Source organism: Octopus sinensis, linkage group LG10 (assembly GCF_006345805.1).
Source record: "Octopus sinensis linkage group LG10, ASM634580v1, whole genome shotgun sequence".
In the NCBI taxonomy this organism is placed as follows: domain Eukaryota; kingdom Metazoa; phylum Mollusca; class Cephalopoda; order Octopoda; family Octopodidae; genus Octopus; species Octopus sinensis.
In genome coordinates, this window is record NC_043006.1 from 79,244,130 (window position 1) to 79,261,629 (window position 17,500).

A 17,500-nucleotide genomic window follows, 5' to 3' on the forward strand; every position below is an offset into this window, starting at 1 on the left:
CACCAAAGGGAGCCTCACTGCAAAGAAAAAGAAAAAAAAATTAAAAAAAGAACACACAAAAAAAAATCAAATGGAAATTGTAGTTAAGATACCCGTGCCGGTGGCACATAAAAAGTACCATCTGAACGTGGCAGATGGCAGAGCTGCCTGACAGGCGTTCGTGTCAGTGACACGTAAAAGTACCAACCGATCGTGGCCGTTTGCCAGCCTCCTCTGGCCCCTGTGCCAGTGGCACGTAAAACGCACCCACTACACTCACAGTGGTTGGCGTTAGAAAGGGCATCCAGCTGTAGAAACACTGCCAGATCAGACTGGAGCCTGGTGCAGCCGTCTGGTTCGCCAGCCCACAGTCAAACCGTCCAAGAGAAAAGAACTGAATAGGAAGAACATAATTAATAAGGAACAAATTAAAAACTGCCTTACCAAGAACCTTTGACTGTTTGTTTTTGGAGGATTTTTTTATATTGCTTATGTTCCTGTTCAAGCTTTATAACACATGATAATATACTGTTTACTGTCTCAAAACAGCTCTTTGTGTCTTCAATGTGCACTGACCCAGGCATTTCACTGTCGCCCGTGTAAACTTCTTGACTGGCACAGGCATCTGGAATATGAAAAATAAATACATATCATATTTGGTGGCCTTATATGACGCACTTCTTTTTTTTTTTTACCAAAACATCTCAAAATATCACCCCAGGTCCAGTATGCATAACTGGACTTCTTGTAAGTTTTGTCCTGGATGTTCACTATTAATAGGCAAATTTTAACCCTTTAGCATATCAACAGGTCATATCTGGCCTAAATATTCTATTTGTTTTATGTTCAAACCAGCCAAATCCAGCCTCTCACACCTACCCTACAATGTCATTCTTATTTCTTTATTACCCACAAGGGGCTAAACACAGAGGGGACAAACAAAGACAGACAAAAGGATTAATTCAATTACATCGACCCCAGTGCGTAACTGGTACTTAATTTATCGACCCTGAAAGGATGAAAGGCAAAGTCAACCTCAGTGGAATTTGAACTCAGAACATAGCAGCAGACGAAATACCTATTTCTTTACTACCCACAAGGGGCTAAACACAGAGAGGACAAACGGATTAAGTCAATTATATCAACCCCAGTGCGTAACTGGTACTTAATTTATCGACCCCGAAAGAATGAAAGGTAAAGTCGACCTCAGCGGAATTTGAACTCAGAACGTAGCGGTAGACGAAATACCACTAAGCATTTCACCCAGCGTGCTAATGTTTCTTATCTCTTTACTGCCCTCAAGGGGCTACACACAGAGGGGACAAACAAGGATAGACAAACGGATTAAGTCGATTATATTGACCCTAGTATGTAACTGGTACTTATTTAATTGACCCCGAAAGGATGAAAGGCAAAGTTGACCTCGGCAGAATTTGAACTTGGAATGTAACAGCAGACGAAATACCACTAAGCATTTCACCTGGCGTGCTAACGTTTCTGCCAGCTTGCCGCCTTATTCTAAACGGTAAATAATCACAACATTGCAATATCAAAGCTATAATATAATACATGATAATTCAAAACAATGTGACTAAAATAAGCATTATATTTGACAGAATTAATTTGAAAGCTAAACCATTATTCCTGTTTTATTTTCATCTATTTTAAATCCATCACCTCCACAAACAACCAAAATAGCTAAAGTGCATGATAACCCTTATTGTTTACAATATAAACAAATTTATTATTGACAATATAAACAACACTGAGTAACTACAGGTGGTACACCAGCATGACCTCAGCCCTGGGCTGAAACCAGTAAAAGGTAAAAGATACAAGATAAATCTTCTGTCTCTGAACTAAAGCAGATCTTATGCCAGCCTCTAATACTGGTTCATTATATAAAGTCAAGTAACTTTTTAAAACACCTATTCCAAACACAATAGATATATGTTTATACAACATTCAGTGTAAAGGTTCAACAAATAGTGGTATTTTATGAGAGATTTAATATTCTGTCTCTTTTATTTTCTGTCTTTTCCTTGTTTCAATCATTGCATTGTAGTTATTACTGGGTGAGACATTGTCTTGGAGAGTTTAGTCAAACAAATCAACTCCAGTACATCATTTTTTTTTTTTTTATAAGTCTGGTACTTACTCTACTGTCTCTTTCGCTGAACCACTAAGTAACATAAACAAACTAATACCAGTTATCAAATGATGATGGCAGGACAAATACACACACACACTTGCATACACACACACACATACACACATTGAAAGCCTGTTGAGGCAAGTAAAATCGAAATCGAAATCAAATTCAATGTCTGGCATCCATGCTAGTGGAGTACTAAGAGTACCATACGAGTGTGATCGTTGCCAGAGAATCAAATGCCTCTGTGGCAGTAGCACGTAAAAAACACCATTCGAGTGTGATCATTACCTGCGTCGCCTTACTGGCACTTGTGCTGGTGACACGTGAAAAAACATTTGAGCGAGATCGTTGCCAGTGTCGCTGGACTGGCTCCTGTGCAGATGGCACATAAAAAGCACCGTTTGAGCAGGCCGTTGCCAGTACCGCCTAACTGGCCCTCTTGCTGGTGGCACATAAAAGCACCCACTACACTCTCGGAGTGGTTGGCGTTAGGAAGGGCATCCAGCTGTAGAAACTCTGCCAGAAAAGATTGGAGTCTGGTGCAGCCATCTGGTTCACCAGACCTCAGTCAAATCGTCCAACCCATGCCAGCATGGAAAGCAGACGTTAAACGATGATGATGAATGATAAAATAGGCTTCCACCCCATTTCTGACTTACTTAATCCACTCACAAGGTTTCGGTCAGCCCAGGGCTATGCGTAAATGTTTGATATGATTAACAAAAGTACCACATAAAGAAGTTTAATCAGCAATCAATGGTTTTGGTTTTTATTTACTTACAAGTTTGATTAGAATCAACCTTGTTTTGAAACTTCTTATAAAGAAATACATTTAAAGATTTGTGTCTAATAAGAAAGATCAGGAACAACAGTGAGTTATTTATTTACTTGTTAAGAGTTGTAAGCCAGAAGCAAAGCTGTGTAATAAAGAAATACGTTTCCTAACCATATCATTTTTAAGTTTAATCCAACTGTGTGACACCATAGGCAAGCTGGCAGAATCGTTTGCACACAGTATTTTGTCTGTCATTACGTTCCGAGTTCAAATTCTGCCAAGGTCGACTTTGCCTTTCATCCTTTCAGGGTAGATTAAATAAGTACCAGTTAAGCACTGGGGTCGATGTAATCGACTTAATCCCTTTGTCTGTCCTTGTTTGTCCCCTCTATGTTTAGCCCCTTGTGGAAAATAAAGAAATAAATGTCTTTGACTATAGAGCACTGGGTCGACAAAATCCTCACAAGCAGATTTGGTAGATGGAAACTGAAAGAAGCCTGTCGTATGTGCATGTGTGTGTGCATGTGCATGTGTGTGTGTGCATGTGCATGTGTGTGTGTGTCTCCTTGTCTTGACATCACACAATAGTCCAGTCATGGCCAAATGGCTGAAGATGAGCACTACCATCATTCAAGCCAGGTCGCTCATTTCCAGTCTTCCATAAACAAAAGGCCTGGTCATGGGGAAATACTACGTTGCTTGGAAATAGGTGAGGGTTAGCAGCAGGAAGGGCATCCAGCTGTAGAAAATCTACCTCAACTAATTCTGTTTGACGCATATAAGCATATCAAAAAACGATGATGACACAGTCATAAGCCTGAAATTTTGTAAATACCAGGTGTGGGACGTGTGGTAAGAAGCTTGCTTCCCAACCATGTGGTTCCGAGTTCAGTTCCACAGTGTGGCACATTTGGTAAGTGTCTTCCACTATAGCTTCAGGCCAACCAAAGCCTTTGTGAGCAGATTTGGGGGCAGTCAGAAACTGAAAGAAGCTTGGTGTGTGTTTGTGTGCGTGTGTGTGTGTCTTTGTGCTCGCTCCCTACCACCGCTTGACATGTTGGTTTGTTTACATCCCCGTAAGTTTACAGTTCGCCAAAAAAAAGAGCACTAGAATAAGTACCAAGTTTATAAATGAAAAATAAGTAATGGGGTTGATTTATTTCATTGAAAGTTATTCAAATTGGTGCCCCAGCATGGACACAGTCTAATGATTGAAACAGATAAAAGATTAAAAAAAAGGTAAAAATTAAACAAATATTTATTTATTATGAATAGTGTCATCTGGTAGTAATTTTCACAAAAAGAGAGTAATCTCCCTTTATATATGCAGCCATACGTGTGTGGTTAAGTGATTAGCTTTGCAACATCGTGGTTTCAGTTTTTAGTCCCACTACTAAAATAGCCCTTTAAACAAGTGTGTTCTGCCAGACTGCTTCAAATTGACCAATGCCTTGCATGTGAATGAATTTGTAAAATAAAAGCAGTGTAAAAACCCAGGGTGTGAGTGTGTAAGTGCACATATGTGTGTGTGAGTGTGTAAGTGCACATGTGTGTGTGTGAGTGTGTAAGTGCACATGTGTGTGTGTGTGTGTGTGTGTCTCTCTCTCTCTCTCTCTCTCTCTCTCCCTCTCTCTCCGTACATTTGTTCTTTTTGTGTATGCATCTCACTTCTCAACTAACACAGTTGGTGTTAGTTTGTTTACATTCCCTCCGCAACTTAACCACTCAAGCAAAAAGAGACCCAAAGAACAAGTACTGGGCTTGATCTGATCCACTAAACTTTTCAGGACAGTGCTCCAGCATGGTTGCAATTCAATGACTGATAGAATAAGTACCACGCTTAAAAATAAGACACATGTAAAAGAATACAATAGTAAAAGAATAAAACCTATCTTCAAAACCATTTCTTAATTTAGCCAGACAGGTGTCCTTATCTTGGTCATTGCTTTCACTATGTTTTGGATGATATGTGCTCCAGCTTTCTTCAGGTGTCTTGTGGTTTGCCTTAGCGCCTTGCCTGGGACTGAACTCAAGCATACATAATTCCACATCTCAGAAATATAGAACTGTATTATCCAATTGGTAGAGAGCCAACATAAGGCATCAATGGAGGTTTATATATCTTAAAAATTCACTCTGTTACTGCCTGCAGGTATTAGCATAGTGGATCCGATGCTGGTGCCACAATACTAGCACCTGTGCCAGTGGCACATAAAAAGCACCATTCCAGTGTGAGGCCTCTTGCAGAGGCAATGACAAATGTCTGAGACATTTTGGCAATATGCGGTGCTTGTGCTTGAGTAGAAGACCCGTCAAGCTAAAGTGAAAAATCAGAGTTATGGCAGATACTGGTGTCATGCAACTGGCAGCCATACTGTCTCAGAGTGGTTGGCATGTGGAAGGGTATCCAGCTGTAGAAACCATGTCAAAGGGTAACCATGTCAAATCAGACTGGAGGCTGGTGCAGCCCTGGTCAAACCATCCAACCCATGCTAGTATTATGATGATGATGATGATGATGATGGTGATGGTAGAGGAGGAGGAGGAGGGGAGGAGGGGAGGAGGGAGGAGGAGGAGGAGGAGGAGGAGGAGGAGAAGAAGAAGAAGAAGAAGAAGAAGAAGGAAGAAGAAAGAAGAAGAAGAAGAAGAAGAAGAAGAAGAAGAAGAAGAGAAGAAGAAGAAGAAGAAGAAGAAGAAGAAGAAGAAGAAGAAGAAGAAGAAGAAGAAGAAGAAGAAGAAGAAGAAGTGGTTAATGCAATGCAGTCATCTAAAGGTTCTGAGTTCAATACCAGTCAAGGCACTAAGATTTATCACATGACACCTGAAGAAGGCTGGAGCATACAACAGCCGAAACATAGTGAAAGGAATAATCAAGATGAAACACCTGTCTGACTTGTGTTAAAAAAACAAAAAAGGTGTGCATAATTCCTCAAGTCAGAAACATAGAATTGTACCATATTTGAGAGTTTCTTTGTGAATCTATTGGTATAAAAAAAAATGTATTGTTTCCTTTGGTGGACATAAACATCTTTAAAAGTTACCAGGCTTATAAGCAATTTTTTTAAAAATAAGAGTAAGACACACAGCTAACTTCCTACAAGTCAACAAAAACAACTAAAACACAGGTAGACAATTATGCAAAAAAAATTAATAAAAAGGGAAAGTGGGAAGTCACTAAGCAGGGATCACTAAAAGACAGAAAGCTACTACATCGATTTAATCAAACTATTAACAGTGAATTATATTTTACACATCGGTGTAAAAATATATTTTAATTTAAATATAGAGTTTGATTGATTCTTCATTTAATCAAGTGATATTTCTTACCTAGGACAGACTTCCTTTTAGCTGCATGCAAGTAAAAAGCACATATCTCAGAAACATGAGGTATCTTTCTTTTTTTTTTTTTGTTTTTGGTTTATTTTTATATATAATGCATTAAAATGTTAATTAAATGATGATGAGGATAATGATGACAATGATGCTCGTGATAACTGGTGGTGATGGCAGGGGGACATATTGAGACTTCTTTCAGAAAAGTAAATGTAAATACAGTAGTTATGAAAAAGGCCTATTACTGTTATTCTCCAGAATTTTTTTGTGGTTTTGTATATTAGTTTGCCTAACAAATACAGGCACAGGAGTGGCTGTGTGGTAAGTAGCTTGTTTACCAATCACATGGTTCTGGGTTCAGTCCCACTGCGTGACACCTTGGGCAAATGTCTTCTACTACAGCCTCGGGCCAACCAAAGCTATGTTAGTGGATTTGGTAGACGGAAACTGAAAGAAGCCCGTCGTATATATGTATATATATGTATGCGTGTGTGTGTTTGTATGTCTGTGTTTGTCCCCCTAGCAACCGATGCTGGTATGTTTATGTCCCCGTTACTTAGCGGTTCGGCAAAAGAGACCGATAGAATAAGTACTGGGCTTACAAAGAATAAGTCCCAGAGTCAAGTTGCTCGATTAAAGGCGGTGCTCCAGCATGGCTGCAGTCAAATGACTGAAACAAGTAAAAGAGTAAAGAGAGTAGTTGAGAGAAAGGCATATTATTGTTATTCTCCAGAATTTTTTTGTGATTTTGTCCATTAGTTTGCCTAACAAATACAGGCACAGGAGTGGCTGTGTAGTAAGTAGCTTGTTTACCAATCACATTAGTTTGCCTGCAATCTTTACTCATGAGCTGTATATGTAACTATTTAATTTTTTGCTCAAGAGCCCAACTGGAGGGTGAAGTTAGACAAGGAGGTGAGCCCCAGATCTTAGTGGTTTAAGAAATAGAAAGCCACATCTTTCATGTACTATGCCTACCTCTCCCTTCCTTACCCATTCCTGCAACCTGGGGCTTGTCAATCACATGTACCCAAGTAGAGTAAAACGTGTCTAACATTTCCATGAGTCACTGCTGTGATATGGTTAATTTCACATTGATATACATGGTCTTTTTAACACGTTTTCTCTCAGACAAATACCACAGCAGGATGCCTTATAAACATTTAGTATGATACACAGATGACTACAAAATATTGGGTTGTCCAAAAAGTTCGTGCCGATTTATAGTAGCTTACCTTTCGACTTATTTTAGAACATGGTTGAGTCCATAAAATAGGATTTGACTACACCTCCATTTAGAGCACAGTTTAAGCTATCTTTTCATGGATGAAGGTTTATGTTCCTATAACCTGTGTTAATTCTGTAACCCTTTAAAATGGAAGATAAGAAAGTTCATTTTCGGCACTTGATGCTTTGGGAACCAGACAAAAATTGTTGCAGCTCGGCTGGGATGTATTACCCCACCCTCCATATTCACCAGATATTGCACCGTCGGATTCCCACTTCTTCAGGTTTCTGCAGAATAGTCTTAATGGTAAAAATTTCAATTTCTTGGATGACGTAAAAAGATACCTTGATGAATTCTTTGCCATGAAACCGCCTCACTTCTGGGAAGAGAGTATTTTCAAGTTAAAGGGAAGATGGAGACGCATTGTGCAACAACATGGTTCATATTTGGTTGATTAAAAATGTAATGGCAAGTATTTATTGACCTTTTTCTTTCCTTTAAAAATCGGCACGAACTTTCCGGACAACCCAATATTTTGTTATATATATATGTATGTATCAACATATCAATAAAAGCTTCTCTATTAATTGCAGTTTTTTTTAATAATTATCAAGTAAAGGGGAAATAACTCGGTATCTTAACTATTTGATTTACATTCAGATGTCTTCTTGTCTATCTCTATTTGCTGTGTGATATGTGTGTGTATGTGTGTGGTGTGTGTGTATGTGTGTGTGTGTACACGCACGAATGCATCACCAAATTGTCCAACACAAAAAAACATCTACAGCTAACCTTCCCCCATCCGTTTCTTTCAGTTACGTATTTGACTTATCTTCTCCACTGTATAATAATATTAATTACATCTAAAGGTAAAAAAAACTTTTGATACCAACCCCACCTGAGACTGCCCCTGAGAGAAGCCCATCGTGTGTGTGTATTTGTGTGGGGGGGGGGTCAGTATTTGTCCCTCCACCATCATAGACAACTGAGATCGGTGTGTTTACATCCCTGTAACTTAGCAGTTCAACAAAAAGAGACTGATAGAATAAGTACTAGGTTTACAAAGAATAAGTTGCTGGGATCGATTTCTTAGACTAAAAACAAACAAACAAAAAAATCCCCTTTAAGGCAGTGCTCCAGCATGGCTGCAGTCAAATGACTGAGACAAGTAAAAGAATACGAAGAAAAGGAAAAAAATAACCTACTTCAATGGATGTAAAAGAGCAGCAGCAACAACAACAACAGCAACAAAAAATAAAAGCTGGAGCAAAAACAGATTCATTTCCTTAATGTAGGGTAAAGAACCATTCTTCTTACCTTGCATTCCTTCCAATTTGTCCATGGCAGTGAAGTACAAAGAATGGATCTTTTCCACTTCTCGGTCAGCATCGATCTTATCAACTTGGATCTCTACCACTTGAAGTCCCCCAGACACGGGCTTGCAGCCTTCAGCATTATAGTCCGTGTGCTTACAACTGTCAAATGGAAGAGAATAAATAAAGATGAAAAATTGGTAGACGGAATAGGTTTCATTACATAAATAAACTCAAATAGCATCGCTAACGTCACCACCAATGCAACCACAGTTGTTGGTGTCATCATCATCATGAGAAATACCACAGCTAATTTTGTCTTGACATTACTTAAAGCTAATTTCTTATAGACTGAATAAAAATAGGAGTCTCATAAATCAAGTAACATTCAAATATGTTCATTACCCTTCTATTTCCACTCTATCACTCACTCTCTCTCTCTCACACATTTTTCTCACACTATCTCTCTCTCTCTCTCTCTCTCTCACACACACACACACACCAAGAATAATTAACAGGCTTCTAGCAACACACTTCTAGCAACAAGTATTACCAGGCTCCCGTTGGCTTTTATGGGTTTTTTCCACCAGGAACCTTTCGTAACGCCTCCCCCTATTGGGAGTTTTTATCGTTGTTATAATTTTTGATTGTTACACTGTTTTTACACAGTTTTTTACAAACGGACAAAACCCTTTGTAACCTTTCGTCCTGTTTTGTCCCTTTTTTGTTATAATTAATTTTTGTCAGCCTTGTGTCCAATAAAAGAATTAATTATTATTATTATTTTTCCTTCTTTCTTCAAACTTTCTTCCATTTCTCGACGAGTGTTTTCCATACACCTAGGGCAGAGAAGCTCATTGTATGCATTCCCAGATTACACACGCAAATTCACAGGTAAAATATGTACTTAAAAAATTAATGAATAAATAAATTCATGAATGGATGTTGTTTTCACAGCGATAATGCTCTTCCCAGTGCATGAGCCGTTCCAGTTAACACGATTTTTTGCACTTCCTGTAGGGATAGTAAGCCTGGTATCATTTTCAAATAGGTTTCAGTACCTTTTTTTATCATTCCTAGTGATCCCACAATCACTGGTACTGTAGTCGCCTTGAGATGCCACATTTTTTCAATTTCCATTAGCAAGTCCTTATATTTACTAATCTTGTCAAATTCTTTCGCCGCTATATTGTGATCGCAAGGAATACTCATGTCAATTAATAAACACATCCTTTTTCCTAAATCTACTCACAAGGCTTTGGTCATTCCGAGGCTATTGCAGAAGGCACTTGCCCAAGCTGCCACACAGTGGGACTGAACCCAGAACCATGTGGTTGAAAAGCAAACTTCTTTATATAGAGAATGGTCTTCTATATAAATTCTGGCTAGTGATTCACACTTCAAGGTAATGGTCAGCCTCCAAGGCCATATAGAAGACTATTTTGTCCAACTTGCTACACAGAAGGATTGAACACAAAAGGAACACAAAAGGATTGAACACAAAAGGAACACAAAAGGATTGAACACAAAACCATGTGATTGTAAACCAGACAACTTAACCACAACACAGCCATGGCTGCACTTACAGGCAACACCTGGTTAATTGCTTAACCTTTCATCATAACAAGTATCTATCACTGAGATATGTATCTTATTCCTGTTTTTATAAGCAAGAATCTAAGAGCTACAACTGGCTGTCATCTGAATACTGAGATGACATCAGCACAGCATCAAGCCAAAACCTCACTCATCCAATAGAATATTGCTATTTATCTCGGCAGAACCTATTTGGAGAGTGTTCTGTCTTTGGAAAGGTGTATTTACTCTTGGTTAATTTGAACATTTTCATATCATAAATAAACAAGGTAAAACATTGAGTTGGACAGGATAGGACTGGAAATTGATAGAACTAGATAAAACTCAAAGAAAACTTACCATAACCAATGGTTACCAATATAGGCAGCAGGGTGGTACTTTTTTAATCTATTTTTATTGGAATTACAGATCTGCTTTAATAGTTCAAGCCTGGACCAAAACAAAAACAAAAAAGAAATATTTATATGTATCATATTTTGAATATATAAAAGAAAGACGTTTGATTTAATTTTTCTTTCTTTCAGTGAGAATTTATTGTTACAACATACATTGTGAATTATATATTTTACATTAAAATATAAATCAAAGATTGAAAAAGAATATAACCATGAGCAAAGAAAGAAAGAAAAAGAACATCAACTCAACATTAAGTGCATCAATTTGTCACACACCATATGGATCAATGCAACTTATATTGTGACAGGGGAAATAACTCTTGAGTAGCATCCCTTAAACAAAATTATTACCGTGCCGACATAACAAGTCGACAGTCCTTCAACTAATTTTGTTACGAAGAAACAGCCGAACACCTGCCTATATCTTACGAACAACCCGAACTACTCTAATTTTAAAAAGTCAGCACATGAAACAAAAACCGTTTCCGTGAGACAATTCACACAAAAGTTATGTTTTGTAAATTATAGAAACCATTGTTTTTTTACAAAATAGATTTTTACTAAATACTATTAAAAAAAAAACTATAAAACCCTGAGATTTTTTTTCCACAGAAACCAGGGGTTCTGTGAACTGCACTTTAAAAAACCCTGAGCTTTCAAGTGACAAATATATCACTAATTGTGATAAATATTTTAACAAATATTCCATGCTTCCTGAGATTCGCCAACGCTACACCTGATTTTCTCCCCTCCATACACACGCAAACATGTATCCGACTCATACATTGTTCGCTTTCCAGACATTTGTACATTACTGCATACACTTTATACGCACTTTTGACATGTTGTGGTGCACCTGAGCACTGTATACAATGATTTCATTATTATTAGTAACATTTAGTGACAAAAGAATATAAGTGCAGGCGTAGTTGTGTGGTAAGAAGCTTGCTTCCCAATCACATGGTTCCGAGTTCAGTCCCACTACCTGACACTTTGGGCAAATGTATACTTGTGAGTGGATTTGGTAGATGGAAGCTGAAAAGAGACCGACCCGTCCTTGTTTTTTTTTTGTTTTTGTTTTTTTTTGTTTTTCATGTCCCTTTTTGTATCATCCAACTGTCTGGATGTTTTGTTGCCGCCTGTTGCCTTCTTGTCCCATTTTTATATTCTTTTTTATATATATATATCACTGCCAGATCAGATGAGAGCCTGGTGCGGCCTCCTGGCTTGCCAGTCCCCAGTCAAACCATCCAACCCATGCCAGCATGGAAAACGGACGTTATACGATGATGATGATTATGATGTATCTATGTGTCTATCTTAGCGTTTGTCCCCCACTACCACCACCACCACCACTTGACAATCAGTGGTGGTGACAGAATAAGTACTAGGCCATAGAAAATAATTCCTGGGGTCGATATGTAACCCTTCGAGGCAGTGCTCCATTATGGCCACAGTCACATGACTGAAACAAGTATAAAGTATAGGTGTAAAACTGAATTTTCATAGTATATCTATTTATAAAGTGTTCTGTATTATAACAACAGAACCTTTGTGAACAAATGCTAGCAACAAAAAAAAATTTAATGTTAAAAAATTGTATACTTTTTTTAACATATTGGATAACAAATTAACCAGATGACTAATTCAGTCAGAATAACTCTTTTTAATGACTAAGTGCTAAATTTCCTACACTCATAGTTTCCACAGTTTTTATTGTTGGTCTAATGGTTGTGACCTTGGACAAGCCCTATATCTCTTTGCTTGCCTTGATCTAGCACAAAGGATAATACATTTGCTATACACTTGTGGTTGGGTGGTAAGTAGGTTGTTTACCAACAACATGGTTCTGGGTTCAGTCCCACTGCATGGCACCTTGGGCAAGTGTCTTCTACTATAGCCTTGGGCCTACCAAAGCCTTGTGAGTGGATTTGGTAGACAGAAACTGAAAGAAGCCCATCGTATATATGTATTACAGTGGATGACGCCAGGTAGCCAGAGGCAGTGAACATGCTTTATCAACATACTACTACAACTACTACTACTACTGGAGATATACACATGTAAATTTTACAAACTAACTTTTATATATATACACACACACATTATTTATATATATATATATGTCATCATCATCATCATTTAACGTCTGCTTTCCATGCCTGCATGGGTTGGACGATTTGACTGAGGACTGGCGAACCAGATGACTGCACCTATATATTTATATATATATATATATATATTATGTGAAATAGAAAGATGAATAATCTTGTAGTAGATTAATCAAAAGTTTAACCGATACCTTAGTAGCAAAAATCACAGCAGTAAACAGCACGGTTGGAGGTACAACCATCTGGCGTTGCAACCGTGCGTTGGTGCGGATAATTGAAATTAAAACATTATTGGTGAATTGAAGAAATGGAGCTGAACGCAGATTGAACAGAAATCGTTTTATTTCATTCTACACGTGTTTCGAAAGGCACAAATTACCAAAATCCGATTGAATAATGGGACCATATTGTGTCTTTCTCTTCAGGAAGAAAAAAGGAAATCCGTTGGAAAAACAAAAACAGAACAGAGGCGGAGCAAAAAACAAATCGAACTGTGCTCCTAAGAGCCCATGGCGAAACTGTTTATCATTGTATGTTGAGAACCGGTGGCTGAAGAATTCAACGGGTCAGGCATCGGTCAATCATGTGGGTGAGGGTGTATAGATGTTCTTTGTGACCGAGAATAAAGTTCTGACTATTTAAGGAATATTGGATGTTTTATGAGGGGCGAGAAAAAATCTACTTAGAGACGTGTGTGTGTGTATACTGTTCTATATATGTGTGTGTTGGCGTAGGGGTAGAAAACATTTTTTGTGTACGTGTGTGCGTTTGATCGTTCGGCTGTCAGTGGCTACTGCCGTGATAACCGTTGGGTGGCAGAAAGAAAAAAATTTAAAAAAAAATATATATATATTATGTTTTATGTGTGTGTGTGTTCATCTAAGCCTGCCTTGTCAAGGAAACCCCCCGCTGTGAAAAAACCAAGCCCCGTTTGTCTTACAGGAGTAATTCCCCTTGCAGTGGTTAATCGTAGATATCTTAAAGGCTATTTCAGAATTTGTTACCAAGGGCTATGGGTGCCGGTATTATTTATAAACGCTATTTAAAGGCCAGATAAGTGTAACGCCGCCAATGGGGGCATCGAAAAGCCGACTGTAAGATCCCGTTTACCATCCGGCCTCTGGCAAACAAAATATGGCAGAGTTCGGAGACACAAAGGTTGCACTGTCTTCTGCCCCTATCAAATGGGAGGGCCACCGACAAAATTGACCATTCCAGCCTATAGCTTAAGTTCGCATCCTTCAGTCGCCATATTAGCTTACTGAGTCCCGTGGTCTGGCGCTTGTTCACGTCCCGAAAAGTTGCGTAATGGTTGGAGACACGCAAAGACAATCTTGAGGATGATGCCCCTACATAAGTGAAGGCATCTGAGTCCGTGTAAACCTTGCATTGGTAGACGGCGTTTTTGATCTTGGAGTTCGCCGACGTGAATCTTAATCTGCTAGGATTAGTTTCTGAAATTAGAACTGCGTTCCTGTCACTATATTCGTTCCGAGACCTGCAGCCGCTTACTACTCTATTTTCCACTACGTCACTATTAACTATAGGAATAACCCCTGATTCTCCACTATCTATCAGAGTGCTGTCATTGCTACTGCCCGTGGTACTGCTATTGCGGGAAATGATGCTGGGGATGCTAATGGGGCTCTCTACCCTACTCCCATTGTTACCGTCAACCACAACACCCCTATTTATAACTATACCCCTAGTGGGTACTCCCTGGCTGGAGCTGAGATTATGTGTCACTGTACTGGCTCTCATATCATTATTACTACTATAATTATTCCTACTGAGCATTAAACCAGGAGCGGAAGAGGCTGTGCCTCCGGAAAAAGGTGATAGGGTCTTAGTAAGTAGCCTATTATTATGGGAGGCGATTATCTGGGCGAGGTTTTTAGTGTTGGAGAAAGCTATCCTAACTTTATGTGAGTTAACCGTGGAGTAATATTTGGAATTTCTGGGGAAGTTATTGGCGATGGCTTGTCTAAACATGAGGGGGAGGTTAGTTCTAATCTGCTTACCAAAGGGGATTACAAACCATATATGCTTATTCCTATCAGTGTGATGGGTCGGGACGCCAGCTCTCGCATTCGGGTGGGTGATTCTCGGATGAATAACGGGTCTTGGGTTAGTGTAAGACCTCCCGGACCGATAATTATCCTTGTTCGCTAAATTAAATGCAGGAGCGACTACCCCGGCATCCGCCGCGCTCCCGTCCTTACTTAAAATGTTAATGTTATTATATACGGCCCTATCCTGATGACCGAATGATGGCATCGGAAGGGCCGGATCAATATAAATTACCTTCTGCCTATAACCGGCCTTGGATAGTGCGGCGTTATAAAATTCCGCTTTCTGCATAAAAATATCGGCACTGGCGGACAAGCCAGACAATCTTAGAGAGATGTTTTAACAAATTGTCTGTTACGGTTTTGGCATGATTTGAGAAGACACTGACATACTTTAAATTAGTGGAAGGCTTATGGTAAGGGCAGTATGAGTCGCTATTAAGGTTAAGTGTAACGTCTAGGAAATTAGCCTTGGTGAGTTCATTATCAAAAACTATACTCATGCCCATTCTATTAAAAAACCTAGCTAACCTGCTCTTAGTTTTCTGCACTATTCTGTTCGTGGTGTTTTGCAGGTAAAACAGACAATCGTCACGATACAGGCCGCCCGCGATCTCCGGGAATTAGTCGGACAATTCGTAGAGAATATATATTCCGACCAAATCGGCTATCTGCGCACTATCCAAACTACCCATAGGCACATCAAATTCATTGGGAGTATCTTTACGGATCCACAACTTATTATCAAACTTAATAAACGATTTCCTGGCAACTAAAATGATATCTATCTCTTCTCTGTGAGGCCAGCCTTGTTTGAGCATGCCAGAGGGCCTTATTTAGCACACTAGGGTTAATCGAGGGTAGGTAGAAGTGGCGATATCAAACTGAATGAACCTAGTACGGTTCTTATTGGGGATGGAAGAGAACCACTTCAATACCTGCGAGGAGTTGGCCCAGAGGCTGAGCTTCAGCTTTTTACTAAACTAGGGATATATTTATCTAAAATGTACTTACTGATTATCCCGATATCAGATCTAGCAGGGCATATGAGTCTTAGCGCTGGGTTGGTGTGGAAGTTAGGTTATGGTCCTTCACTATAAATCTGGGTTGCTTGGGGCTAAGCGGCTGAGTTCTCATTTGAATTCGGTGTTTAAATATTATATCCTTAATTCCAAGTTTACCTTCCTCAGGGTACTCCAATTGGTTTTTCTATAATTTTTCTTGATCTCTTTACCGAGTAAATCTAGGTACTGCTAATGGGCATCTTGTATGTGTTCCTGGTCTTGTCGGACTGGACCAGGACTCCGTCCGTTCTATTAATGTCCTTGGTATTTTATCTAGGTATCTGAGGTGGGCATTTCTCCTGGGTGACTTCCTGAACTTAATCTTTCTAACTATGTCCCATAAGTCGTCCTCAAAACTCTCAGTCTTCAGTCTGGGTTCCGGTGGCGGCGTATCCAGTTTTTAAAAAGCGGCCGTATTCGGACGATGCTGTGTCCGGTTCGATTTTAGATCTTCGTTCTCGTGGAAGAAAATGAGCCATCTTATCCGGTTTATGAATGCGTTGGTTTTACAAACCAACTCCTTAAGGAAGGCATCCTTTGGTGGTATAGGAATATCCTTAAGGGACGCATCAATCTCGAACAACTCCATTATTGGCATCGGTTAAAGTAGCAGTTTCTTGACGAAGCGGTATGTATTATGTGAAATAGAAAGATGAATAATCTTTAGGTAGTAGATTAATCAAAAGTTTAACCGATACCTTAGTAGCAAAAATCACAGCAGTAAACAGCACGGTTGGAGGTACAACCATCTGGCGTTGCAACCGTGCGTTGGTGCGGATAATTGAAATTAAAACATTATTGGTGAATTGAAGAAATGGAGCTGAACGCAGATTGAACAGAAATCGTTTTATTTCATTCTACACGTGTTTCGAAAGGCACAAATTACCAAAATCCGATTGAATAATGGGACCATATATTGTGTCTTTCTCTTCAGGAAGAAAAAAGGAAATCCGTTGGAAAAACAAAAACAGAACAGAGGCGGAGCAAAAAACAAATCGAACTGTGCTCCTAAGAGCCCATGGCGAAACTGTTTATCATTGTATGTTGAGAACCGGTGGCTGAAGAATTCAACGGGTCAGGCATCGGTCAATCATGTGGGTGAGGGTGTATAGATGTTCTTTGTGACCGAGAATATCCAAGGCCGGTTATAGGCAGAAGGTAATTTATATTGATCCGGCCCTTCCGATGCCATCATTCGGTCATCAGGATAGGGCCGTATATAATAACATTAACATTTTAAGTAAGGACGGGAGCGCGGCGGATGCCGGGGTAGTCGCTCCTGCATTTAATTTAGCGAACAAGGATAATTATCGGTCCGGGAGGTCTTACACTAACCCAAGACCGTTATTCATCCGAGAATCACCCACCCGAATGCGAGAGCTGGCGTCCCGACCCATCACACTGATAGGAATAAGCATATATGGTTTGTAATCCCCTTTGGTAAGCAGATTAGAACTAACCTCCCCCTCATGTTTAGACAAG

General features: G+C 39.3%; 1 protein-coding gene across 2 annotated transcripts in view; it reads right to left on the minus strand.

Moving 5' to 3' along the window:
• LOC115216543 (ras GTPase-activating protein 3-like) overlaps window positions 1–17,500 on the minus strand; it is a 236,640-nt gene that overhangs the window by 803 nt on the left and 218,337 nt on the right. The window contains exons 21-25 of one of the 2 annotated variants that reach the window (XM_036506839.1): window positions 10,719–10,808; window positions 8,788–8,945; window positions 6,237–6,257; window positions 424–604; window positions 1–17 (exon numbers count right to left, since the gene is read on the minus strand). The exon at window positions 1–17 is cut by the window's left edge and continues 803 nt beyond it. In XM_036506839.1, coding sequence (XP_036362732.1) covers window positions 1–17; window positions 424–604; window positions 6,237–6,257; window positions 8,788–8,945; window positions 10,719–10,808 — 467 coding nt within the window. The remainder of the gene's footprint in view (window positions 18–423; window positions 605–6,236; window positions 6,258–8,787; window positions 8,946–10,718; window positions 10,809–17,500) is intronic. The other variant, XM_029785997.2, reaches the window with a different exon arrangement.